Genomic DNA, 27,775 nt, shown 5'->3' with positions numbered 1-27,775 from the left:
CAAATTAACTTTAATATCTTATTGCCTTAGATTTGTTGCAGTAATTTAAAATGAAGAAATCTTTATAATAATTTGATACTAATTATTTTTGCAATTTATTGCAATGAAAATTTCGAAATGATAACTTATTGTAACAAAGTTATCATTACAATAACTTGTTATAAAATTTTTTACAATTTATTGTAATAAAAAATATTAAGATATCAATTATTTTATAATATATTGCAATGACAAACATGAAATAATTATCTATTACAAAAAATATATCATTGCTGTAGGGATAAAGGGCCCAAATATGGTTATTGCACCGTGGGCCATGTCCGAAGACATCAAGTAGTCCGAGGACAGGTAATGATGATGGAGGCCTACAAGACAATGGTCCGTGGAAGGGATTTGGTTATGAGGAATTGGAAATGTTGTTCGAGGAGAAGTACCTCCTCGGCTGAACAGAGCAAAGGTCATAAGTCTGACCTTTCATCAAGAACAAAGCAACAGACGATCATATTGGCATGGATAAACATCAGGTGGGGATAAGACAAAAGAGAGTTGGGAAATATTTGAAAAGAAAGCTGCTACCACCGCATTGAATGCTCTGCAGCTAATCCCCTGACTGCATTAATGTGGAGGTGATATTTGAATAGTAACATTCAGCCTTACAGTTACCAATCAAGACTTTAGGAATGTGCTAATGAGACAAGTATCTAAGCCAGCAATCTGATCTATACGTGGAGGGTTAAGATGAAGTAAGGAAGGGGAATATAAAGAAGGAAAATCCCATTGTAAAAGGATTATCAGATAATCTGTAAAAAAATTACTATACACTCAAGAACTGTAATTGTGGTTAAATCTAAGAGAAATACATAAGAACAACCTTCCTTGGATATTGCCGAGGATGATTTTCCTTACCCACAACTGTTTGTTTATACTTTCAAGCAACAATTTGCCTATTGTGATCGTTGTCCAACTTATTGAAGTTCAGTTTCTAGCACACTCTCTACAAATTCATTGTTTTGGGCTCTTTGAACCTTTGTCCATTTCATTTGGGCTTTGGGAGCAAACGTGCCCTTACAGTTGCAATAATTTAATCCAAATTATTTTTGTCAATTATTTCTGATATATTGCAATAAAATTTGTGAAGTAATAGTTTATTACTACAAGATATTTGAAGCAATAAATTATTTATTGCAACAACATATAAATTATTATCAAAATTGTCATTAAAATATTTGGAGTTTATTACAACGGAATTTTTTTGTTACATAAATCTATTACCTCAAATTTTATTGAAACAATTCACATCAACTATTACAATGACACAAATATTATTGTAACAATTTTTTCTTTGTAATAAACATTTTTTTTTTCTTATAGTGATGAAAGTTAGTTCATTCGACTTTCCTAAAGGAATATGGCATGTCCTAATTAGTAAGGCTAATTCTCAAGTCTATTATTTTAATTTAAAAAAATTCTAGTCTGTGAATGGCCAATGTTCTTGGCAAATATCTAAGAGAAATTTCTTTTGCACACGCAATACATACACTTAGTTTTTAGAACTAATTAAAATTATGATTTCAAGTCACAATTTTTATGCAAAAGTAGTGAATATGTATATCATGTGTGCAAGTGAGTGTGTGAAATAGACAATTCTCAACATCTAATGCCTACTAGTAAATGACCAAACTGTCATGGATGATGGATCATGGTTCGCCAATGCCTATATTAAATGGCCAAATTGTCATAAATACAAGAAATGATTATCTTTGTTCTCTTTTTTTTTTTTTTTTTTTGAGAAACTATTATCTTTGTTCTCTTGCCATTAAAACTACATTAGCTCTTGCACTTAACCAAAAAAAAGACAGATAATTGATCAGTTCCGCAAACAATTAATAAAAATAAAAATAAAGAAAACTTACTAAGAAAAGTGAATGTGAAAAGGGAAAGTGTTAGAACTTGATGCGTGCATATCAAAAAAAAAAATCAACCTGTACCAAGTACCAACATATAGCAGCAATCTATATAAATGTAAACTAGTGTCATTTAGCAGTAGGCTCAGAAGGGTTGATTGCTTCAGTTCTTGGCTTGAAGTGTCTTTTCTTTGCTCGACCCATTTTACTGGAATGAGAGGAAGAAAAGGATATATAAAAATATATATATATATACACACATATAAATATAACCCCATTTAAAGGATTACTGGATTATTTGCTCAAATTGACAAAGGTACCGTTAAAATTCTATGAAACTCTGCACAAGAACATCAAATTAAAAAAAAAAAAAAAAAAAAACCATATATAGCACATCAATTGTTAGATCATTTTTTTTTTTCCCCATTGAAATGTAAAGAAATAAATAGTCAAGTTGTTAGGTCAGGTGACTCAGGTCATTGTGTCACAAAATAGTCATTAATAAATGGCCAAAAGATCCTTGTTTCCATATTAGATTGGAGTGTAAGGTACTCAAGACTTTGTACTGTTTAATTATTAATCTTTGTTGTTTCTCAAAAAAAAAATTATATTCCTCTTTCTCCAAAAAAAATAAAAATAAAAATGCAAATATAGAAACGATTAAATCAATAGAGTATTATTTTTTAGAAAATTAATTCAAATATAGAATTCAATTTTTTTTAAGTATATAAAAATGACAAAAAAGACACTTGAATTGATATTTAATTACTTTTTTCAATTTAAAAAACAAAAAATGAAAATTTCATATATAAAAGACCAAAATCAAAAGAAAATATGGATATTTTGATAAAAAAAAAAAAACTCAAAATTAAAAAACCGGACGGTTTAAATAAAACTGTGTGGTTCAGTGTTTTCCTAGAGGCCGTAAGTGCTTGATGGCTTAGCTTAATCAGTGTTTTAAAAAATTTTACCCTTCAGTGTTTGGAAAAACTATATAGAAATTCGGCTTATGCACAATTTTAGTTCTTTCTTATTATTCATCTTATTACAAATTGCCATAGATTGGAACCTCGTAAGTTCTCACTACCAATAAATGCTAGATGAATGGGAGTATCCAACTTCTGTTTAATTAAAGAGCTAAGTTTATTTCTGCTTATAGGCTTTTTGGATTTTGTTACAGGCAATCTCTTCCTCTTTTTTTGTTGTTGAGCAATTGAGGAAAGATTGGGTTTTATCCAAAAAACAGGAGAGTAAAAACACACTAAAACCAAACAAATAAAATGCCTGCAGTTAAGTCTAGCAACTAGAGAACAAACAAGAAAACTGATGGGAAAGACATCATTCAGCTTGAGAAATCTAATAAATCTGCATCTTTTGTAGTTTAGCTGAATTTGAAAGGGGTTTTGGTTTGGTCCAGAGCTGTGCAGTACAGCACTGGACACAAGCTTTGCCCGAAATAAAAAAGACTGGGGTTTCATTGCTTTTACTAGCTATAGATACCATTTGACTGATTCTAAAAAAAAATTAAAAAAAAAAGATACCATTTGACTGACTCACTGGCCCATAGTTAAAAACAAACATGAAATAATGAATATGTTCGTATCATCACGTATACACGTGGTATTATACTAGTACTAGTACTACCTTTTGTACAAAAATCTCACGCGCTCTGTGCTGCTGTGGAAGTTAATTACTTCCATGATAATGGTTGCCTGGTTGGACATGGGAGTAGAAATACTAGTACCAGAAAACCAATTGAAGTTGCAGAGGACAAATGGGTTAGGTGAGAGTGAGAAAGATGAAGCATGAGGGAGCTAGCTTTTTTCTTTTGTTTGTTTATTTTTGTAAGAATAAAGAAAAGTTGATGTAGGGTTTTGGATACTTTCCTAGTATGGAAAGTTGTGAGTATGGATTTTGGTGAGGGTTTTAAATTTGTAAATGGTAACCGCAAAGCCAATCATCTCTAGCCACTCCTTTACTTTTTAGGCATTGATGTGGAAAAGTGGATAGCAAGTGGATACGATAATTAAAAAAAAAGGAATTGCCTACGTGTTAGGTTAGGTATGCATCTTCCCCAATAATTTTTTCTTAATTGAAAACTATAAGTGGCTCAGCCCACATAATTTGTGTGTCTAAAAAACATGTGGTGACTAGTGAGCCAATCTTTTTTCCTTTTCTCTAATAGCAATTTTGCTAAAACAAAAATCACCTAAATCAAACAATTATGCTTTGATTGCTTGGTTTTTATGTTTGATAATATAGGAATAAAGCTTCCTTATTTTCAGGGGAAAAAAGAAATCATTTTGTAAAAATTAATTAACTTAAGACATAATTTAACTTGATTGTAACCTAAGACTACAACTTTATTCAATATATTTTTATTAAAGGTTAATTTTGACAAATCCACTATTGGATTACATTTTCTTCTTATATCCTTCATACTTGCAAATTTTTTAGAAAATTGAAGATTAATAGGTATGTCATTAATAAATTATTTAAATTGTAAGTTTTTGTAGTTTAAAACTATGCATAAAATATAAACATTTAGATCATAAAGTAAATAATATCTTGTTAGTTTTTAGACCCCTTAAACAATTGATTAAACCTCTAGGTAATTAGCCAAGTTGTTACTTAGTCCAATTAAACAAGTCTAGGTTATCACAATAATAAAGATCAAATCATGCAAAGCAGCGGAAAATAAATAACACACGATATGATCACCCAGGAAATCAAACCGGTAAAAACCTGGGGAGAATTTGACCTAGCTATCCTCAAGGTAAACTTGAATCCACTATCTTGAAAGAATCGAAATTCATACAATAAGACTTACAAGCCCCCACACTCGACTTCTTATTACTACCAATCAGTAGAACTTACTGACACGACCACGTGCAAGCTCCGAATCCGCGGACTCCTTCTTTCTTTGGCTTTTGCAAAACACAAACACCCCTGTTTGTGACTTTGAGATCCCACTCAAAGGTTTAGCAACACAAACTCTCCTGTGTGACTCCAAGACCACCCTTGAAGGTTTAGATTATCAACACCTTTGATGATAAGAGAAGACAACAACTTCTACAATACCGGATCTTGAGATTCTTCAAGGAATAGCACCGGTAGAAGACATAAGAGAGCTTTTTAGGAACAAAACCCTAAATACAAAAGAGGCATACTCTTTTCTCTCTGAAAAGCCACATAAAAACGTGCTTAGGGTTTCCTTTATATACTGGGATAAGTAGATTAGAAACCCTAATCCTTAATGGGCTTGAACTGCTGTTTGGGCTTAATTAAAATTTTGCAGATACGACTTTCGATCGATCGAGCCTGTCTTTCAATTGATCGAACCAGACAGATTATGAAATCTTCTTCCTGCAGCTTGTATGTTCTTGAATCTTGACTTGAATCACCTTGAACATTGTCTAATAAAACCTATAGACTCTAAGATCTATATCTAGACAAGTTTGTATTTACGATTTGTCAATTATTCTAAACATTTAGAACCTAACATATCTGATTAACACAAAATTTGATATGTGTATTAAGCATATAAAGAACATGCAATTTTATAATTAGATTTTCAAAATATGCAGTAATATTTATTTTATTGAGTAAGATTGTAGCCTTAGGCTACAACTAATTTTATAGCTAAACTTTGTCTATTAGCTTATTACTGTTTCCTTTCAATACCATATATATTTTTTTGGCTATATATGTGCTCATTCTAGAATCCAAATTATAACAATTTTGTACAAATTTGAATTACTCTTTTTTTCCCTTTCCTATTATTATTTTAGGTTTGAGGATCATAGGATGCTTTAAATTGCACCTTCTTAAGTTTATTATTGTTTCACATGCTCTTTAATAAAGAGACTTGTATTCTTTGGTTTTAATAGAAAGTTGCATGAAAATTTCAAAACACATTAAGGGTGTGTTTGGTTAGAGGGTTGAAAAATTTGGAGGATAGAAAATGGTGGGAGGATAGAAAAGATTTCAATTTCCCTCATTTTTGTTTGGTTGGGAGTGAAAAAGTGGAAATATGGAAAAAATGAGTTTGTATAAATTTACTCATATACCCTTGTTAAAAAATGATGCCCAATTAAAACAAAAAAGTGATAAGCAACTAAAAAAAAATCACCCAATTTTTTTTAAAAAATCAATTCTAGTTTTTTATTTAAAAAAAAAAAAAAAAACCACAAGGCACCATGCCCAGGAAATCAAAAAAAAAAAAAGAGGCAACGTTGCCCAGGAAACCATAAGAAGAAGAAAAAAAAACACAAAGCACCATGCTCAGGAAATTAAAAGAAAAAAATTAAAAAAAATAATTAAAAAAAAAAAAACACACACACACACACACACAAAACACAAAACACCACACCCAGGAAATCAAAAGAAAAAGAATATAATAAAATAATTAGAAAAAAAGAGAGGCAATGTTGCCCAGGAAACCATAAGAAAGAAAAGAAAAAAAGAAACAAGAGGCAACTGGACTTTGCCCATGTGCAAATTTTGTCATTTCGCCATCAAACTTCCCATACCCAATTTTCTCTCCAAATTGAAGAGACAAATTTTGTGTGAACTTAGGTGGAAAATACCTGGGTCTCATATAAAAGTTTTTTTTCCCCTCCCCTCCTAACTAAACAATATACAAATTCATTTTTTTTCTCCTATTTTTTCTTCAAAATTTTCCTTCCACCCTATTTCATCTCTAAATAAACACATCCTAATAGTGTCAATTTACATCGATTAACCACAATATTAGCAAGGTAATAACTTTATGAAATTTTGAGCACACGCATGTTTTTGTGTTATGTGTGGTGTGAGTATGATGCTTCCTTGGGCATAGTGATGTAATAGTATTTCTCTATATTGTCCTTGAGAAGAAGACAGAATTTGTAAGGCATGGAAATGATTTTTTACTTAATATATGATGGTCATAAAATTCTTGTTATTACGATGATTATTATTCTCATTATTGTTTTTTATATATGAAATATGAAAATGAAAGGTTTGGCTTTATAGAATAGAGGGGGTGAAACTTGAGGGGGAGAGGAGATTCCTGTATATACGGTAATGTTATTTTATTTATTTATTGGGTGTTGAGCTTGTAAATGATTGGAGGGATAATCCTGCAAACTCGCCGAGGTCACTCTTTCTCTCTGCATTATGACGCTTCTGGATACATAGATTGAAGAGAGAACCTTAGCTCACGAATCTAAGCCCTAAACAGGGAGACAATCGTCAAACTTGGGAACCTCAAAAGTTTGCACATATATAGGAAAGAGATTTCTGGATATTTCCATAGCCACGTTATTTTCACGTAGTTCCATGGAAATTACAAATCGGTTCAGGATAGACAAGATAATGCTTATCCATCCCATGCAAGGAAGCTTCATATATAAAAAGTCATAAGATTAGAATTGATAAGCATAACTATAGAGTGTTAACAAGATTAATTTGGATGTAGTGCAATAGTTAGAACTAACACCGTGCAAGGTTCTCAAAAAAAAAAAAAAAAAAAAAAAACACCGTACAACACCTATAAATCACTAACAATTTTTTTTTTCCTTCAAATTTTAAAATTTTTATAATTCAACTTAATTTTAAAAAAAAAAAAAAAAAAAAATCAAAGACAGATATCAATCATCGAAAAGTGTTGCATCCGGTATGATTCCTTAGGTATGCAACGAATGTCAAACCATTGCATCTGAGAGAGAAATGTTAATTAATGTTGCTTCTTTGACCAATCTAGTTGGCAACTCAGCATTGATAAGGTGGCAATTCAGCCATCCATAAACTACTATTATTTGAACAAATGATTTCACAATTGCTAAATGCATGTAGAATCTTAATTTTGAAGAGATTGTGGGCTTTAATGTGAAATATATGTTGTTTTGATGTATATTGGAGTGAAATCTTGTACGATCAATATCTTTACATTAGGTAATAATATGTAACATTATGGAAGTACTATTCGTCAAGATGAAATCCATCATCTTGATAAGAGACAATAAAACACCCTTGTGAGATAGATTTATGAAAATTGATTATTCAAAATATCAAGCTTGATCGTTGAGTGTTAATTAATTAATTCAAGCTTTTAACCTTAAATGTTGCCATCAAAGATTTGAGTGGTCTGAATTTCTTTATGGGCATTGAGATTCCCTATCATAAGGCATTTTGAAGTCGCGAAAGAGGTAAATTTTGGACATTGATGTTGGATACCAGACCTAGCTATCAGCATTACCATGGCTATTTCTACACACCTGTTTTCCTTTGAAGTTTAGCCCTATGTCAACATCACCTTGTATAGAAGTACTGTTGGTGCCTTACAATTCTTATCCATCACTAGACCAAATGCGTCTTTCATTGTCAATAAGCTTTCCTAGTTCATGAATCAGCCCATGCATCTTCCCTAGGAATCTTTCAAATGTCTTTTGCGCTATCTTAAGTACACCATTCAGTTTGGTCTCTAAACGAAGAATCCTATTCCAAGATTTTTTAAGCATTATGAGTTGTGCAAGTTGTCATAATGACATACAATCTACAAGAGGTTTTTGTGTCTTTCTTAGTGTCAATTTAATTTGTTCGGAAATTCAAACCCTTGTTGATTTTAACCAATTATCCAAGTTGATTAGTTATCCAATTATGCAATGGTCCAATTAAACTTGTGATGGTAACAACCAGGGCCGGCCCAACAAAATTTGGGGTCTAAGGCAAAAATTTTATATGGTGTCTTTTTATATGTAAACATTAATTAAATAAAATTATATAATACTAATTAAATTAAGACTAATTTGATGTAAATACAGAAATTGATGAATAATACAAGCTAAGCTAAGGCTAATTTCAAATAGAAGATTGAATATTATAGTTGAATCAAAAGGAACTTACTTTAACTTGGATATATGACTATGCATAGTTAAGTATATGACTATGCATAGTTAAGTACAGTTGTAATCCAAATTTTAATTTTATATATTCTTTTTAAGAGAAAGAGATAGATATATATTATTTGGAGTATGGCTTAGTAGGAGATTAGTCATCATTGGTGATTTATCACATTTGCAGCATTTTATTTGAAACATCTTTTAGGGTTTCAATTGGGTTAAATTTTTATTGGTCTCCTATTTTAAAAGCCTTGTTAGAAATGAAAAAGAAAAATATTAAAAATACTACAAAATGTTCACAATAAATGTGATTATGACTGTAATTGATAAATTTTAACAACTTAATTTATTTGTGTTTGAATTACTTTTTTATGTGATTGGTGATATGTCAGTTAAATCTATAATAATATTTGTGGTATTTTTAGCATTACTCTTAAAAAAAAGTACCAATTATTTAAAAAATGTTATATTTTTATAAAATTTTGGGCTTTTTACTAAGGGAGATGGGGCCTTTTTTTAGTAGGGAAATTTTTTATTTGTTGTGAGGCCTTAGGCTTAGGCCTAAGTTGCCTAGGCCTTGAGCCGGCACTGGTAACAACCATATCGCAAAAATATTTAAAGTGTTTAAATTTTGTCACAAGTGATATATAATTACAAATGGAAGACCATAATAAGAAAAATCCTATATGTGGTTTGTAGCTTATAAAGAATTCAGTATAGTAGAATTGAAGTACAACAATACAAGCTTATTACCCAATCTTGGTATTGCTATGTATTAGGACTTAACTCACCGTGTGAATCCCTTTAGGGCACTAGTATCCAATTTGTGTCTAACACTACATAAATGACTTGATTGATGTTGGTTCTTGGTGCAACAACTTCTCGTGAGACACTATTTGATCTTTAATTCGTTGCTAGAGACTTTTCTTGGTACAAACCATTGATGTACAAACGGTGCAACAAGATCTCCTCCTCATAGAATGTTTTCCCTATGTTTATGAAGACCTAACACAAGCTTTTATATGTTATGGGATCATAGTGTATGGATTCCTAAGTTTTAGAATTCATTGGCTTTAAATTGAGAAAATTGAAATCTTGAGTTTCTATCAGTTGAGTGGTGTTGAGCTTGTAGTCGAGCTAACAGAACCTTCAGCTTTTAGTTTCTGTAAGACTAAATTAATTTATTAATTTATTTGGTGGCCCACATGATGAGGCACATGTAACAAGTTACAGGTTTAATGGGGATATAAAGGCATATTCGTTAGTATCTTATTTGATTGGTCAATCAGAGAAGTGGTTTCTAAATGTGACTCTAACTTTGATAGCAAGTGAATATTAAAGTAAACTAAGAAATTGGTCATCTCTCTACCCATTAAGGTATTTATTTTTTTCCATCGTAGAACAAAATGGTGAAGAGAGAGAAACCAATCCTACAAAGAATTATTATTCACTGGATCTCAAGATAATTGCATTAATGGATCTAGATAAGTCTCTTGACTATTTGATTGTGTTTTATATCAATGTGAAATTCATGATAGTTCTAGATCCTGAATTTGAAATATTCGTTGAATATTTAACAACATAAAGATTTAAGTTTATAGTTTCTTGAGTTGTTTATTGTGTCTTCAATGTAGATCTTCAAATCCTAATCTCTTCACTAAAAATTACTACTCAATTACAACAAAATAGGATTTTGAATACGAATTTGCCAACACATAATACATTGAGCCTAACATGATATCTTGGAGCTATAAAAAGCAAACCACAGTTGCACAGTCAAGTACTAAAGTCTTGAGTATAAAGCTCTTGTAAAGACAGCGGCTGAAATCAAGTGGTTGCAGTCGTTGTAGTCTGAACTTGGTGTCGCACTCACTGTCTCCTATTCTTTGGTATGATAACATCAGGGACCTGGCTTTCATGCTAGAACCAAGCATGTGAATCTCAGCCCAAAAAAAAAAAAAACCAAACATGTGAAAATTAATTTCTACATTGTTTGTGATATAGTTGCCAACAAAATTCTTGATGGTAAGTATCTCTGTAGTTGTTGTGACTAGTTAGCAGACATTTTAACCAAGGTAAATGTTATTTTACTATAGTTGAGTTTGAGGGGTGTGTGTTAAGAATAGTCAAGAAAGATAATGCTCATACATCCCGTGCAAAGCGCAAGATAGACTTTTATCAGAAAGCGATAGGATTAGAATATTTTGCGGTATATTTTGGTGTGCTACACTATTTAGGTGTCTATTAAACACTAATTCAATTATAAATATAATAGCCTCTATAAGCATGTTAAGGTAAGACAGAAAATTCAATTCAAGCTTTGCAAAATCTAAATTATTTGCCATCACAATTTTTAATTTTCATATCATATGTCCGATTTACGTTGTCTTAGCGTGTAAACAATAATGAATTAAGTAGTAATCAATCTAAAGCAAAGCCCAGCAATTCCTAGTCTAAAATGATTCTTTCCCTAGGTAGCTCTCTAGGTGCATTAATTTTCTTTTGCCTAGGTTTATAAACATGTCACATATAAAACTGCTAGAAAAGCCAAGATCGACCCAACACATGTTCGCAACCCTATGGGTAAATACTTATTCATCATTATTAGTAATATTTGAGGTATTTAAAACCAACCTGAAAAATCTAACTGAGGCACATAGACATCAGTCGACAGTATATAAACTATTGCTCTTGATGTTTGTTAAAATGGTTCATTTTTTCTCAATGAAAATGAAATTTCCCCTATTTATTAGAGCGAGGGTCGGTTACGAGTTCCCAATTTGGAAAGAAAGACTTTGAATTATATTTGCAATCAAAAACTTGTGTTTTACAAGAAAAAAGTGGGGTTCTTATCACATGCACAGAGCACAGTAATAGACGCATTGAGCACCCATAAAAGTTGTGGATACTATATATGTCTATGACCTAACTTTCCCAAAATAAACGATGGGCTCGATTGAACGTTCCAAAGGTAATTTCCTTTTTGGGTTTTTTGGATAACTGTGTTTGTGGGCTGTAATGGACTTTTGGGTTTCCATCTTTACCCATATTGAAAGAAACTTGGAATTCAACGTAAGCTGTTGCTGTCACCCTCACCCTCGCCCACCTTCTAGTTTCGGGGTTTTTCTCATTTGCTAAGCTAAGCACTTAGTCATGTCAAGTTTGTAGTCTTATTATTTGCAATTTTGGAAGACCAAAAAGGTTAAGTAGTTGGAAAACAATTTCCTTATTCCCTTTCTCTGTAAGTTCGTAGAGTGTGAACAATCAACAAAGAAAATTTTATCTACCCAAATAATAATAATAAAAAATAAGAGAGAGAGAGAGAGAGAGTATGGTTTTGAATTTTTGATAGTTTTCTACTTTTCTATGCCAAAATTATTATGTGTTGGGCTCTTTGTATAGCCTCCAACAATAGGTTAAGTAGTTGGAAAACATTTCACTACTCTATTTAGGTGCTGGCCCAATTCTCCATAAACCTTTATTTAATTCTGTTACTTCAATTCCACTGAATCAACTCTATAAACCCTTTTGTATTTTGTTACTTTTGGTCTGGAAGTTGCGAGGAAGCTCAGTGCTATAGGAATTTTGACGAATCAGTGTTAAGGGTTTGAAGTTTGAACTTAGACAGGCCTAACCCGAAAGCCACCTTTTGTTAATGAAGATTTAATTAATGGACCAAAATAAAAGGGCAGGTTCAAATTTTGTCATTCTCTTGAATAGCAATTAAGAGTAATTTGACTCCTACCAAGAAATTAATTAAAATAAATTCTCCCTGCAACCAATAGGGGCAAAAAAAATTGTAATTTATTAATTTGGTCATAGGTCAAAATAAAACCTTAGTAGTTTGGTACGTATTACGTCGGATCAAGAACTCAATTAGGACTCAATTAGGAGCAAGGTTTGGTGCAGATCCATTTGTACAAGTTTGAAAATTACTCAAGCAAGCCTAATTGTAAACCCATTTTAGTACATGTTCCAAGGATTTTTTTTTAATATTAAATGGGAGTATCTTTTATTTTTTATTTTTAAGGTAAAAGGTGGAAGGTGACATCACAAACAAGCCTTAGCATAAACTTTGTATTTAATATTTAGTATTTTTAAAAAAATGGGTAAACAAATAAGGCATTAATAAAATGTAAAATATTATTTGTTAGAGTTTTTTTTTATGATTGTGGACTTCTAGATGAAACTCGTGTCATTAAAATTTTTATTCAATAAATTCATAAACACATTGCTAAGAACCTTGTAAGTCAACTAATTGATATCACACTATCAGCTATTATTTCTAACAGAAATATTTAAGATTTATATTTTCCAAAAATAAAAAATAAAGTCTGTATGTTTACTAGACGTAAATATCTCGATCACTACTAGAAGAACAAGGAAGTACAATACCTTATTCGGTCTAATGGGTTTGGTTTGAAAAGTCTCCAACCCACTATTCCGCGTGTTAAGGAATATTTATTGTGGAGTATACTTAATAAAAAAAAATTGTATAAATTAATGAGGTAACTGAAAATATTACTAAAGTGATAAATGAAACTCAAAAAGTTAGTTTTATTTGTTGTACACCCTATAAAATTGGTAAAAAATCTAACATAAGAAATCTAAAGTTTAATCACCGCTTATGTCAAAAACTGATTAATGTTTTAATCTGATGATAAAGAGTACAAGATATGGGTTAAAACTTGATTAAAAAAAAAAAAAAAAAAACTTTTTCTTGTCGGGTAACATAAAAGTGCCCATTAAGATTACCCATAAATATGTAACAAAAAGCCCAATCCCAAAGTCGTTGAATCTTCTATTGTAAATGCGTCAATCACAAACTCTAGTCCCTACTAGAAGTAGTTGGTACCAATATCACCATTCCACAACGTCTTTCTGCACTCTACAGAGAGAATTACGTACAGTGCGGTGATACATTACAAATAGTCAAATACGCTTTAGGCTGTGTTTGGTTCGCGTAAAAGCATTTTCGGAAAATATTCCATTTTCTGGAAATGCTATTTTCCGGAAAGGAAAACGTTTTCATGTGTTTGGCTGTCACAAAATTCGTTTTACGGAAAATTAATTCCGATGTTTGGTTCATTCAAACATTTTTACAGAAAATGCATCAAATCCAGCAAAAGAAACAAAACCCAGCAAAAGAAAATGAATCAATTCCACACTCATTCAAAAACGAAACAAAACCCAGCAAAAAAAATTCATCAAATCCGGTCAAATTGAGATCGCGTGACGGAGGAGAAGATGAGATCGCGCGGTGAAGGCGACATCGAGCGGAGGCGAGATCGGTGCGATCGTCCGACGAGTGGCGCGATCGACGATTGCGATCGCGCCGCTCGTTAGACGATCGCACCGCGCGATCTCATCAATCGCGATCGTCGATCGCACCGCTCGTCGGCGCGGTGCGATAGTCCGACGAGTGGCGTGACCCCGGAAATGATTTGAAGTGAAAATAGGAGTGTAAAATCATTTCCGGGTCAAAGGGGAAAATTTCAGTCAACAGGAAGCTATTTTCCGGAAAATAAAATTTACCGTTGCTGCCAAACACATGGGCTTGGGGGAAAATGATTTCCTGAAATCATTTTCCCCCAAAACAAACGCACCCTTAGAATCGAACTGGGTATGAAGCTAACTGGGTTGGGCTTTATTGGGCATACAATGATTTTTTTTTTTTATTAAACCCAGATTTTTGGATTTGGGCCTAAAATAAAATAGATAAATAATTGTTTCCTTCAACCCATATTTATATGAATTTTGTGTCTAGAAAATAGACAGTATTTGAATGAAATTTCTTATCCGAACGCAATCTCTATAATATTTGATACTTGAAAAAAATATGCTACTCTTCCTTCTTTCTTTGTGTTTGGGTGGAGGGAGAAAAGATGGGGAGTCTAGGAAAGGGGTAAGGGTGTTTAATTGAACTTTATTTGGATTCTTTCAAAGGTTTGAGGGAATATGGACTTACCAATGTAAACCCCATTATTATTATTATTTTAGATTTAAACCCATAATTTTTAATTCCCTCAAATTAGGAGAATTGGGAGAGGGAGGAGTTCCACTCATATTAAAAAATTAAATTAAAATTTTAAATTTGTCCATACCATGTAAATTTATATTTATTTCTTTAAATTGAACAAAAGAGAAGTATAATTGCCAATTTATATGATATTTATCATTTCCTCTCCTTCCCAATTTAAAAATTAAAAATATCCACACAAAGGGTGGGGATCAAGGTTTTAAAAATCGAACCGAATTGGCTGGTTCGACCGGTTCAATTGGAAATCGGCCACTAATCCGGTCCGGTAAAACCAGCCAAAACCGGCAAAAATTGGGAACTAAGTGCCAAACCAGTCATTGATCGATTTAATTTTTAAAACCATGGTTGGGATATCTATCCGCCCCACCACCCCAGCCACATCTCCTCCCCTTTTCCTTCTACCGTCTAATCTAATCTCTCTTTGAACTTTTGAACACATAGAGAGAGAGCGAGAGAGAGGTCTAGGTTGTTGGCAAAGAATGAAATGAGAGATATTGCTAAGTGCTAAACTGGTCACATTTTGATCAATTTTATTTATTTTTCTTTGAAATGTCATTTCATTTAGTTTTATTAAATTTTATTATAAATATATAATACATAAAAGAAAATGTTATATACAATTAACCACTCACTCTAGTTTCAACTTTGTTCATCCCCAGTAAAGGAACCGTAGGCCGTAGCTAATCCATGGTATCTCCACAACATTTTAGAAAATGGCAGATAACAGTTGCTTCCGAACACATTCTTAATCATGTCGTGCACTAATCCAAAATTATATTCATCTCATGTGGTACATATTAATCCATATGGAGCATATAATGCATACTCCAGATAGGTTTTCAATAGAATGCCATGTAGTAATGCACGTTACACTTTCCACAACCAGCAACACAATCTTCGTATCATTTACTCATCCTCAAACTCTCTCACTCTATGACACACATTGAATCATACAACCGTATAATTATGGCCAACACAAAGTTATTAAACTTACATACACATGCACACATATACAAATACACAAAAGTCTGCACTAATCCACACATACATTTGGTTGAAATGATACTGGCTGCAAATATCTTATTAGTCTAATCATTTCGACTACAATCCCAAAAATAAATGTGCTATGTTATCGTGATAATGAATGCTCTTTCACATCAGCTCTTATAGAAAAGTACAATTCTTTAGCATATATTTATGGCTACCTAAATAGTAAATACTTAAATCACATTGTCTAGGACAAAAGTTGGAACAAATTTCTATTCTATTCCTTTCTATCCTTCCCCCATTGCATGAACTCATTTCTGCCAAAAAACATGTATGCAAAAAATCCAAATCCAAATATTATCGGGGAACGAAGTCCATGTAGTGTGTGCAGTGTGCTTCTTTACATGTATAACAATGAATCATGGAGGATATAGCATATGCTTCTAGCCCCAGTCTTCGTGTCTGCTGATTTATTTATCGAAGTTCTTTTTGCAAGGGTGAACCACAAAACTCCACATTGCCCAACTGTCACACATGATTCACAAGCACAGGTGGGTGCTGCCATCTTATATGAACTGCATAGGGACCTACAGGGCAGCAAACCAAAATTAATTAGAACTCAAATATTACCAGTATCCTTTTACAATGTGTCAATTCCTCTAATTTGCACCTAATTAGTCATCCCTAAACATGACTTAGGAAAAATAGATCCTTATTCTTCCCTAAACATGAAAGAGATAGACAAATTACAGAAGTGATGCTTAGAATACCAATGACAAACATTAGCTTTAATAGTACTGACCTGTGACAACAGTAATTCCACTCTTTCAGAGATGGCAGAATTGTCTTCTGCTGAAAAAGAAAAACAAAGCAATAAATCCGTCAAATTCACGAAAAAAAAATGGAAAATTGTAGGGCACTACAATAGCCAGTATTACTCATACATTCAGATCAAGATCAAATACAAAGTGCACCCATGTCAGGTAGCCCTCCATCAACTCCACAGGTTGATGTGGCTTTAGCAGGTCCACTCTTCTTGCCTTGCTTGCGTTCCTTTCTACCTTTTCTAGAGTCAACTGATTGATTACTGATACAACACCACCACCATATTAGAAAATAACATGATTTTAAAGGGCCCCCACATCCAGCTGCCAGAACAGGGAGGGGGTGGGGTCATTGTAAATCTATAGTATAAACCAACCAGCAATTAGACCTTGGTAACAACTAATAACCAATAACAAAACAAAGCATATGAACAACACTTGAGATCAAACATCGTTATCCAAGCTCTATGTAACATCATGGTTGAGAGAACCAGTGAAAGAACCTCTTCAAATTTCTCTTCATATGCTAGATAAGATCTGCCCCTTTCACCAATGGTAATCAATAAATCCCTTGCTAGCAAGCCAGTATTCAATTATGCTCACACATACACACTTGCGGGAGGTCAAGGACAGGCCTGCATATGTAAGTGTGTGTGTGAGCGCATGTGCTCAAGTTGAATACTGGCTTTAGGTTAAACAGCACCTTCCCAGCAAGTGAATAAGTGGTAAATGCACTCGTTATCCTCAATAAGTGGGTTTGAATCCTGCTACACAGGCGGTGAAATGGTACTTTTCTATATGCAGTCAGCTGGATATACCCTTCCCAAGTTCCTGGGCCGTGGGGTGGTGCCATCACCCATCTTTTATAATTTTTTCACAACGCCAAAAAAATAAAAAGGCTTAAGTCTACAAAATAGGAGTTCAAGAAAACATACACTACAAACTTAGCAACAGATCTCCCAGTGGCTGCTCCACAGCAAGCTTTGTATTTCTTCTTTGAACCGCATGGGCAGACCTTATTTTTTGAGACCTGGATATTTTTTGGGGGGGAATGTGGGAGGAGATGAACAAACCGGCATCACAGCCTCCACGTTAATGGAAGCAAATAATGACGTCTAATTTGCATTATATTGGGAGAAAAAAAGAAAAAGAAAAGAACCTTGTCATCTGGTTGGGAACTTCTATTATCATGACTTCTTTTAACACTACTACTGGATGCATCTTGTTTGCAGGTCCTCTCTAATGGTTCTTCCTCATGTTGCTCACAATTTCCATTTTCATCAACCCTGGATATATTAAAATCAGGATAGTAAAAAGTACAAGAAAAGAAACATATTTAAAAGGTTCAACCAACAATGAAGTAAAAGTAATTATTGTTTATTACCTAAACAATAATTGGTAAACAGAGTATCCTCAACTTATACCTTAACAAGAACTGCTAAACATGTTCCAGTTTTTATGTATTCTCTTTCAAGCAAAACAGACAGATTTTTCCATTCTCCAGTTCAATCCACCTTTTATCCCAAACTAAATATCTTAGTACATCAACTAATATTCCAAAGAAACAGGAAAATTTAACAAAACCCCAACCAATAAGACTTACTAATTCATCAATGAAACACCACTAATACCAATTACAAGAAACAATTAGATACCACAAAATGAAAGACCGACCAAAAAAAAGGTAGTACCCAATGCACAAAGCTCCCACTTTTGCGGGCTCTACGAGAGGTTATGGTAGGTAGCCCTACCTCCCAATTTATTGGAGAGACTGATTCCCGGACTCAAATTCGCGACCTGTAACTTTTGGTGGAAGGCACTTGCCATTGCACCAAGCCTTGACAGATCAATAAATAAAAGTAAATTTTTTTAACAATATGATCATATCACATGAACCCTTATATAAGCATGCAACCTATCAACAAACTTATCATAAAAACATCCAATTTTCTCACCTACAGCATAGACTAAGAGTGGTAAGCAAACACAGTACAAACTGTTTATATAGAACATAAAATATGATTAAAAGAATTAACAAAAATAAACAGAATTTTTTTATCAGTAACCCCTCCTAAAATTATCCAGGAAGGGCAAAAAGTACTGACCGGACATTACCATAAGAAGTATCTACTTGATCAGGAAGTGAATCAGTTTGTACCGGGTACTCTTCTGCTCCTTGTTCTGCTATCAGAAACTCTATTGCGGCATCAACATCACCATATACTTGTCCTAAAACCTGGGATGAGAACAACAAACATAAGATAACACCTCAAAACCTCCATGCAGTGTAAGGATACCAGTAATTTGAAGTTTAAGATTAAAAAAAGAAGATATAAGAATTGACAGAAACTGCAGTTGTACAAAGAAAAAAGGTGGGGGGGGGGGGGGGGGGAGGAAAAAAGGCAGCCAATTATCACCTGTTTGACTTTTTCAGCATTTTCACATCCACTTCCAGCCATTACCATTTTTATGGATCCAGCATGAATATTATCCACACCAGTTCCTTCTTTAGACTTCCTTGCTCCAGCTTTTGGTTGATGGGCTGTTGCTGAAAGATCAGCATCCGCCTTTCACAAACTATAAATTATCAGGATATTGCACCAGTATATGTTCAAACTCATGTATAGATTGCGGTTGTAGTGATAAGCTGTATTTAAAACAAAGGGGGGGGAAATCGAGCATAAACCTTGATAATGATTGGCCTAGCTGGCCCATCACAAGGGTCTTCCTTTAACCGCACACTATTGTAATGTTCTTCATCATGATAAGATCTAAAAAACCAATTAGATATCATATTTCAGAACCAAAACAAGCAGCCATCTACTATAAGAGGAAGTGCTTATTTAATTTTAGTAATAACAGTATACCATAACTATAGGAAATGCAGAAGTGGATCCAAATCGAACTCCTGATATATCTCAAAGCATTAAAAACCATATAAATGTTCCTACGTATAAGGCTCATGACACCACTAAAGGAAAGTGGCTGCCATGCCTTAAAACACCAATGATATTCTGTGAATTGAAAAGCCTTAACTGATATTGCTAGTATCAGCAGGCATATATGGGCTTTTTTTTTTAATCCAAAAAAAAAAAATTTGTTGGCTGCCAAGTATAAGTGATGTCATTATTCCTTAATTCTCCTTTTCCTTCAACATAATCAGAGAGAGGCATCTGTATGTTGCCATTTCTTTCTTTTTTTCTTTTTTAAGTAAAATAATCTATTATATATATAACCGAAGATGTTTGACTTTTGATTGACCTCATAATATTTTGCCAAATAAGCTTTTGTGACCTCACAATTTTAGACGACATTGTTCTAATACTTTTTTTTTTTATTGATTTTAAATTCCATTCTATATTTAAACCCTCCATTAGAATCTTGCCATGTCATATTTTCTTTAAATGATAGAATAATAGTTCCATTTACAAACACAATCATAATAAATGTCTATTAATAATTACCATAACTATCAAATTTCATATTTAGACAAAAACTAAAAGAGAAAAATAATAATAATATCTTGCCAATCATTCTTGTGCATTGCACAGATTACTAAGTAGTTTTATTCAAAAGAGGAACTGTGTCAAGTACAGGAAATGTGCATTGGCCTACTCCTAAACATTTACAATCTCAAATTCAAAAGGTCTAGAAAATCTACGAAAGAAGGGATGCAGCCTAAAACAGTCATCCACTTGTAAAGAGACCATAAAATCATTTGTTCAAGTAGCATGTGTACAACTGTACAGTGCTTATTTGCTTTCCCATGTCTTTCCCATGTAATAATTGATCATCATTCACTATATGTCAAAAATCTATAATAAATATAACTCAAGGCTTCCAAATCAAATCTGGTAATATTCCAAGTCAGAATTCTATTGAGGACAAAACCTTGATAAATTAAATTAAGGTGGTGATGTGGCCTGTCAAGTACTTTGAATTACTGGATTTCTTACTACCTCTCTAGTAAAAAAAAAAAAAAAAAATTGTTAGGTAACATTAGATTAGAGTTAAGTTGTAAAATTTGACGATTTAAGGTTAAATGAGAATAATGAGGAAGAGAAGAATAGAGAGACAAAGAGAAAAGAAAGTAAAGGTTGAGGGCATTAACTTATCAAGATAAAATGCCCTTATTAATATGACACCTTAGCATATATTTATATTAGGGTTTATAACATGATTACAAAAATGCCCTTATTAATATGCTAAAATAAACAACAACTAGAACTAACTCTTACAATTAGTATATATAGGACAGTATGATGTAGCTTCAAGGTGGGAGATGATGACACCTTACTTTCCATGGAAAACCATTTGGAAGGTTAGAATTTCTTCTAAGGTAGCCTTATGGACAGCAGCTTGGAGAAATATCCTCACTATGGAGAATCTTCGAAAGTGGAATATGTGCATTGTTGATTGGTGTTGTATTTGCAAACACAGTGAGAAGACCACCTACTATTTGTTACTTCATTATGACTATGCGTATGACTAAATGCTGTATGGTGGTTTTGTATTTTTGGCGTGCAATGGGTCTTGCTGAGGAGAGCGGTGTTGTTGAAATATTGGAAAATGGGGCTTTGGAAGATATTATGCTGTTGATGTATGGATGGGGGCCATGCCTCATTGTGTTATGTGGACCATTTGGAGGTAGCAGAATCTCCATAATTTTAATGGGATTGAGTGCTCATCTGTGGAGCTAAAATTGCATCTTTTATGTACCATGTTTGATTGGGTGGCTGCCCTCAGTGGCCATTCCTTTTCTTCCTTAGAGGAATTCCTAAATTTATGTAATTTTGATTGACTCTTCGTTGTGTCCTTAGTACACTGCCTGTGTGCTTGGGGGGTTCTTTTTCATTTTATTTTTATTTTCAATGAAGCATTTACTTATAAAAAAAATTTTAAAAATTTAAAAAAAAAAAAAAAAAAAAAAAAAAAAAAAAAAAAAACCAGTATGATGTAGGACAAAAGAGCTATGGTACAGAAGCTGGCAGAGGAAAGCAGCACCAGGTGTTTGCCTATTTATTATTAGGGTAAAGTGATTTAAAACAAAACTCCAAAGAAATTTGTGACAAAGAAACAAAGGAACAAAAAAGATAAGACAAGCCAACATCTAGGGTTGCTTGGAATCAGCACCAAACAGAATATAAAAACTAGCAATCAGCACCTAGGGTTGGATGGAGTCAACACCAAATCATTGGAAAAATTCCAACCGAAATGTAATTCATTATAAACTTGTCTCCAAGGAAATCCAATGGAACACTTATATAAACTAGTAAGACTATACCCTAATCCTAATTGACTTGGTTCAAAGCCCAATTATTGAATTACAATGAAAGTTATTTTCTTAATTAAACGTCAAATGGAAAAATATTGAGAAGCCCATAAAGATCTCCATATTGGCCTAATAACATAATAAGGTTGTCAACCATAACCTCTCCCAAACCCCTCAAAAGTGGGAGCTTTGGGCACTAGGAACGACCTTTAAGGTTGGTGAATTTAATTTTTATAAGCTCAGAAACGAAATCATTCTATCTAATTTAATCAAATAATATAATTTCAACTATAATTTATTTATTAATCATTAGCATAGATATGTAAGAGATTTTTTAAAATATTTAGTTGTGGTGATTTCCTATATATGGGAAAAGAATAAGTTAATCAAGTAGCTTGCAAACAAGCTCGAGATTGTTTGACAAAAAAATGAACCGAGCTTGAACATGTAATCTAGTTTGTTGATGAGATTGAGCTCGGCTCATGTTTGAAATAAAACTAAATGAACAAAACGAAACTTTAAATACTCATTTTGGCTCGACTTGTTTACAGCCCTAAGCCCTAAGCCCTAGCTATGAAATCCCTTTTCATCTACCAACTCTTTTAAGAGCCATTGGAGAAGAATTTTCTCTGAGAATAGGCAATTGCAAGGGACCTTTCTACACCTCGTCCATAGTCAAAAGACATGCAAAGCATAAATGCAGTAAATTATGATAAAGACTCAAGATTTACTTACAAATGGACCATGCAAGCTCCACACTCGTCAAAATTACGAATGTACCAGCGAGGCGACATGTTCTGCACCAAGTGTATTTGTACGGGAGCATATAGCAAATTAGCATAAGTCAACAATGTCATAGAAATGTATTTATCAAAGAAAAAAATGTCATAGAAATGTAAAAACTCCACCTGGTATTTCCATGTTTCAAAATTCTTCCAGCCAAAAAAGTTATTAGAAAAAGATTTTGACAGAAGAAAATATGGTGCATAAATAGAAACTTTCATCATGTCAGGTATCAAAAGTTACATATACTCTCTTTGAGGTCACTGGTTAAGTTTCAGGAAGATTGGTCTCCCATGTTTTTGCTGAGTTCTATCACGTTTTCAGTTCACTTCCTGAATAGTATTTTTACATTATAATACAACATATCAAGCTTATATTTTCCTACGAGTAATAAAAATTTATTGAGAGAGAGTAAGTACTTTCATGCACACTGGATGTGAATGCAGTATTAAGATTACAAGCTCCAATCATTATAAATGAAAAGAAAGGGAATCAATAAAATCTATAATAGAATTCCAATCACTAATGCCTATGGTTTGGGACCACTCAAATAATGATTTCAAAAAGCTAGTTTTAAACTCCACGACAGTTAACTTCCCATAATTGAGAATCTGATTATTGCTCAAAAGGAGACAACTCAGAACAATCAATAGAAAGCCCAATTATAATTAGAATAAATTCTAATACTCTCATTTAATACAGATACTTGTGCATGCCTAAGGTTTTTTCTTTTTTTGGTTTATAAATAGACATAAGAAATACATCTTAACAGTTAATTATTAATATTCACTGAAGTCATAATGTCTTGATTTAAAAAATTGACCCAGAATACCTTGGACTAGGTATGTAATGCTAATAATAGTAATAGGCAACCTCATTATTGTACAACAATGAGGCTACCATTAAATTTTACAACAGCACTTAAAGACTAGCTTTAAGAATGCAACCAAATGGAAGCGAGAAAAAGACAAGAATACTTGTTGATTGGTGTTGCATGTGTAAGCACAGTGGGGAGACCATTGACTTTTTGTTACTTCATTGCAATTATGCTTACAACCTATGGTCTGTGGTGTTTTGTCTTTTTGGAGTGCATTGGGTGATGCCAAAGGAGGTGGAGTTGTTGGAGTGCTAGAAGGGAGGCTTTGGCAAACATCATGCTCTTGACGTATGTGGGCACATGCCTCATTGTGTTATGTGGACCATTTCGAGGGAGAGAAACCTCCTAATTTTGATGGAATTGAGCGTTCATCTGTGGAGCTAAAATTGTATCTTTTACAAACCATGTTTGGTTGTTGGCTGCCTTAAGTGGCCATTCCTTTTCTACCTTAGAGGAATTTCTACATTTATGTAATTTTGGGTGAAGTTTTACTGCATCCTAAGTACACAATAAAGCATTACTTATCAAAAAGAAAAAATGAAGGAAAAACACGAGCACTAACCCAATAGTGAGAACCAGATGGATAAGAGCTGATAATAATTGCAAACAGGGAAGAAAAAGGTCTCACCCGGTGAATGCACATATTACTATGTGTCACAAGAGAAGCTGCCTGCAGTTCCATATGTCCAGCCCATGTGCCATCCTTTTCCATGCATTGGCAGTATTCATCAAATGGGACATCATCCTCAATAAATGGTTCGAACATTTCGCGATTCTTCTGTTAGTTGCAGCTCCAATGTCAGATTATTTACAAGTTGGTTACCCAATAAATAAATAAAAAGGACTTCTTTATTTTAGTTTTTTTTTGGATGGGGTGGGGGGCAGCTTGTAAATTATGCAACCAGTTCCCAATTTCATGGTAAGAAACAACATAAAAAATGCTATTTGTTGCAAATAGCAATAAATAAAGTTGTAAAAATCGAAATAAGGGATATTTCACATTGGCAGGCAGGACATCTACCTGTCTGCGGCTCTGCAGCATACTGCTACTTAAAACACAAAATAACTTTAAGAGCATAGTCAAACAAAATCATAAAACAGCGTAATTGTGATGATTGCCAGTTATTTGAAACGAGCATCTTATATCTATCACTTATTATTTCTTTCAAATGACAGCCATTTCTTTCACTCAGCCCCTCTATGCTTATTATAGCTCAAAATCCACTAATTACTGCAGTCCATTTACTTATGGAAGAATAAATAACATATAGTTAATTTACTTATAAATAACAAATAGTTTTTCAGAAAATACTAAATATGGTTAAAAACACCATATAATGGAGAAATGGAAAAAGGGTGTGAGATCAATTTTCTCAACAATAAAGGGGGAAAAGTCATGGATAAAAGTTTTATTTCTTTCAAAATCCATGTACCATAATATATTCTACCACCATGCCGCGATACTTTTTATGTTCCGCTTCATTGCCTTCCAACTGATCTCCAAGGGCCCTACAAATTAACAAGAGCAAACAACTTAAACTGCATTTAAAAGAAAAAGGTTTTAACAAATATATTTTTGTTGGTCAAGACTAAGAGTCACCGATTGTGTACAAGAAAAGCTACTTATCAAAAAATATATATACACACACACACAAGAGAAGCTGAAAACTCTATGCACGTGTGCAAACATAAAATGCAACCTTACAATATATCAAGTTAAAAATTTCAGAAGAAGAATTTCAATATATAGTGCCCATATAAGCACTGACCTGAAGAAACAATTACCATCTGCAGTCACATGGACAATTTTAAGGCCCAATGCATCAAGCTGAGCACGGAACTGAGAAAGATCAGTTGGCTTTCCCTGCTTTTTGACCTGTCCAACAAAAAATATCCCATCCAAACAGTTTTGTAAATTTTTAAAAGGAAACACTTATTAAAGCATCAATATCAAGCATGGTCCAGAATATGCTAAATATAGCTTAATCACTTAACTTGATAAACAGTCCCTCCAATTCCATCATCCAAATGACCAACACAGAGTCCCAGGTTAGCTAAAATAAACTCAGTTCATCATTCAGTAACTCAAGGGACAAGCGTGCAACCCATGCACATCTTCGATTCTATCTCATTTGCCAAAAGAATATAAACCCTTTCTTGCCTTCCCATAACCATGAATGTCACACACCGTCCATCTCAGTGATATGCCACATGCTTCATCTAATCCTGAATTTCTCAAACAAAATTATTCTCGACCAAGACCTTACCACGTATCCAATTAAACAATATAATCTCTACTACACCACTCCCCCCCACCATGTGTCTATGCGCTACAACACGATCACTCCCCAAACGCATAGTTAGGCTACCTCAATCATGTAAAATCTATTGCCAGGCATGATTGATCCAAACCTAAAACTTAACCCAATTCTTCCCACCCCATTATGGCATTAACCAAATTTCAGTTATTTGAGAAAATGAAACCAATATATAGTTACTCTATTATCATACTAAATAGATGTGCTGGTAAAGCAATGCTCAAATATATTTACAGCAAATAGCATCTCAACTACTCGCCTAGGATGCACAGGCATAGACACGGGTACGGGTACGATAAGGCGACATGAGCAATTTTTTGAAAAATTATAACATGATAAGACCTATAGAACAATAGATTTGACATTTCTCGACTAGTAATTCATTACAACCTCGCCTCCAATTCAAGCTGCAGCTAAAGTTTCTTATGTTACATGTCTTAGATAGACTTATAACATTCTCTAATTGCATAAAAACAAAACCACGGACTGAACAAATTAACAAACAAAGAGTACAAACAAGATCATATACAGACACTTGCAGCTCAACAAAATTTGTGAACCTAGTGAGATATTAAGTTTTGAGAAGTTAGGGCAAGTTTGAACACAATGCCGAAACAATGAACTGAACAGGAAATTGAAACAAAAAATTTATGAGCGATTATACATTAAGGTTTACGAATATTGGGCTATGGAACAAGAAAAGTAGATATATAAAACAGGAAAATACGGAGGAGGAACAATTTGAAGGAAGAGCGTGTGAATTTGCTTACGAGAGGCTGTTTTTTAGGTTTGGAGTATTGTTGCTTTTTTTTAACCATCCCCTCGGAAATCCAAAAACTGTTTCCTGTGAGAATTCCGAAGAGACTAGTTTGGGCTCCGACAGCGAGAGACTAACAAGAACTAAAGTGAGAAGAGGATGACAACTGAACTGAGAATGACTACTAGTGCCTTGTAGATGTTGCATCACTATTCTCTCTTTCTTTTTTTCCTTTTCTTTTCTTTTTTTTTTTTTTTTTTACTTTTTTTTAAGTTTTAAATTTATTGAATTTAGGTCTTCCGCTTTAATTTTTTTTTTTCTTGCATAAAAAAAATCTATAAAATTAATAAAAATATTTTATAGATATTTTTATGTAAATTTTTTTTTAAAAGTATTTTAAGGATAAAGGTGCAATTTCCTCTTAATTAGTTGCATACTTAACAACAATTTTTTAACATAATTGGACAAAGACTTAAATTGAATGAATTTAAAAATTGGAGAACTCAATTAAATGAAATACAATCTTTTTTTGAGAAAGAAATGAAATGAAAATTAAAAAAATAAAATGAATTTTTAGTAGATTACCATTTGCATTTTAATTTCTATTTTTGTTACTTTTTCTAATTATTTTTGGCATAAGTGCTTTTTTAAAAAATAAATATTATTATAATAAAAGATTAGAAATGGCGTTACCTCATTCTCAAATTCAACCTGCCTCGTGTGTCACAGGGTCAATTTTTCACTCAAATTTTCTGCCTGTGATGGCTCTAAGTCCCTGACTTAGTCTCAGCCAACACCACACACACTGCAATAACACTTAGAACATATTATATAGGGACGTTTAAACACACAACACATAATATTTACTGGGAACCCACCCCCAACCTTTATTACTTAATCTCAAGTACAAAGGAAACTCTTTTACAAGCCTAGAGAATTACATAGAATTTTCCCAAGGCCAAAATACACTCTGTTGTTAACACCCCCAACAGCCTTAGGGTTAAATTTACAGAATTAACTGCCATGGAAATTACTGCCTAGTAATTGTCTGGGTCTTGGACAATATGCCACTTGTGTTCTGACTTAGGACACCTTCAACTAATGCCGTCTTAGCTTGCTCTCCACGTTT

The 27,775-nt window shown here is 33.2% G+C and overlaps 1 protein-coding gene across 3 annotated transcripts; it reads right to left on the bottom strand.

Annotated features, from left to right (window-relative positions):
- Nucleotides 1–15,894: 15,894 nt before the first annotated feature.
- LOC126732798 (OVARIAN TUMOR DOMAIN-containing deubiquitinating enzyme 7) lies at nt 15,895–26,852 on the bottom strand. 3 transcript variants are annotated; one of them, XM_050435827.1, is made up of 14 exons: nt 26,660–26,824; nt 25,567–25,797; nt 25,341–25,447; nt 25,005–25,080; nt 24,200–24,349; nt 22,647–22,708; nt 19,326–19,410; nt 19,057–19,206; nt 18,745–18,875; nt 17,799–17,925; nt 17,575–17,669; nt 16,760–16,902; nt 16,618–16,667; nt 15,895–16,402 (listed from the first exon to the last, which is right to left on the bottom strand). In XM_050435827.1, exons 4-12 carry the CDS (start codon nt 25,023–25,025, stop codon nt 16,773–16,775), a joined length of 951 nt encoding a protein of 316 aa, XP_050291784.1. In that variant the 5' UTR covers nt 25,026–25,080; nt 25,341–25,447; nt 25,567–25,797; nt 26,660–26,824; the 3' UTR covers nt 15,895–16,402; nt 16,618–16,667; nt 16,760–16,772. The 3 variants fall into 3 exon arrangements, with proteins under 3 accessions (XP_050291784.1, XP_050291782.1, XP_050291781.1); XM_050435825.1 differs by lacking the exon at nt 25,567–25,797 and having other exon boundaries at nt 16,618–16,664; nt 26,660–26,852; XM_050435824.1 differs by lacking the exon at nt 25,567–25,797 and having other exon boundaries at nt 26,660–26,850.
- Nucleotides 26,853–27,775: the final 923 nt, after the last annotated feature.

This window comes from Quercus robur, chromosome 6 (assembly GCF_932294415.1).
Source record: "Quercus robur chromosome 6, dhQueRobu3.1, whole genome shotgun sequence".
In the NCBI taxonomy this organism is placed as follows: domain Eukaryota; kingdom Viridiplantae; phylum Streptophyta; class Magnoliopsida; order Fagales; family Fagaceae; genus Quercus; species Quercus robur.
The sequence above is the reverse complement of the archived record's forward strand: the minus strand, read 5'-3'. Positions and strand labels throughout refer to the sequence as shown.

Excerpts from the sequence above, each read along its gene's own strand:
- LOC126732798 (XM_050435825.1), bottom strand. The coding sequence starts at position 26,707 with ATGGTTAAAAAAAAGCAACAATACTCCAAACCTAAAAAACAGCCTCTC. Across the intron at positions 25,081-25,340 it reads GATGGTAATTGTTTCTTCAG|GGCCCTTGGAGATCAGTTGG; the intron begins GTCAGTGCTTAT and ends GTTAATTTGTAG. Across the intron at positions 22,709-24,199 it reads GTAATATGTGCATTCACCGG|AACATGTCGCCTCGCTGGTA; the intron begins GTGAGACCTTTT and ends CACTTGGTGCAG.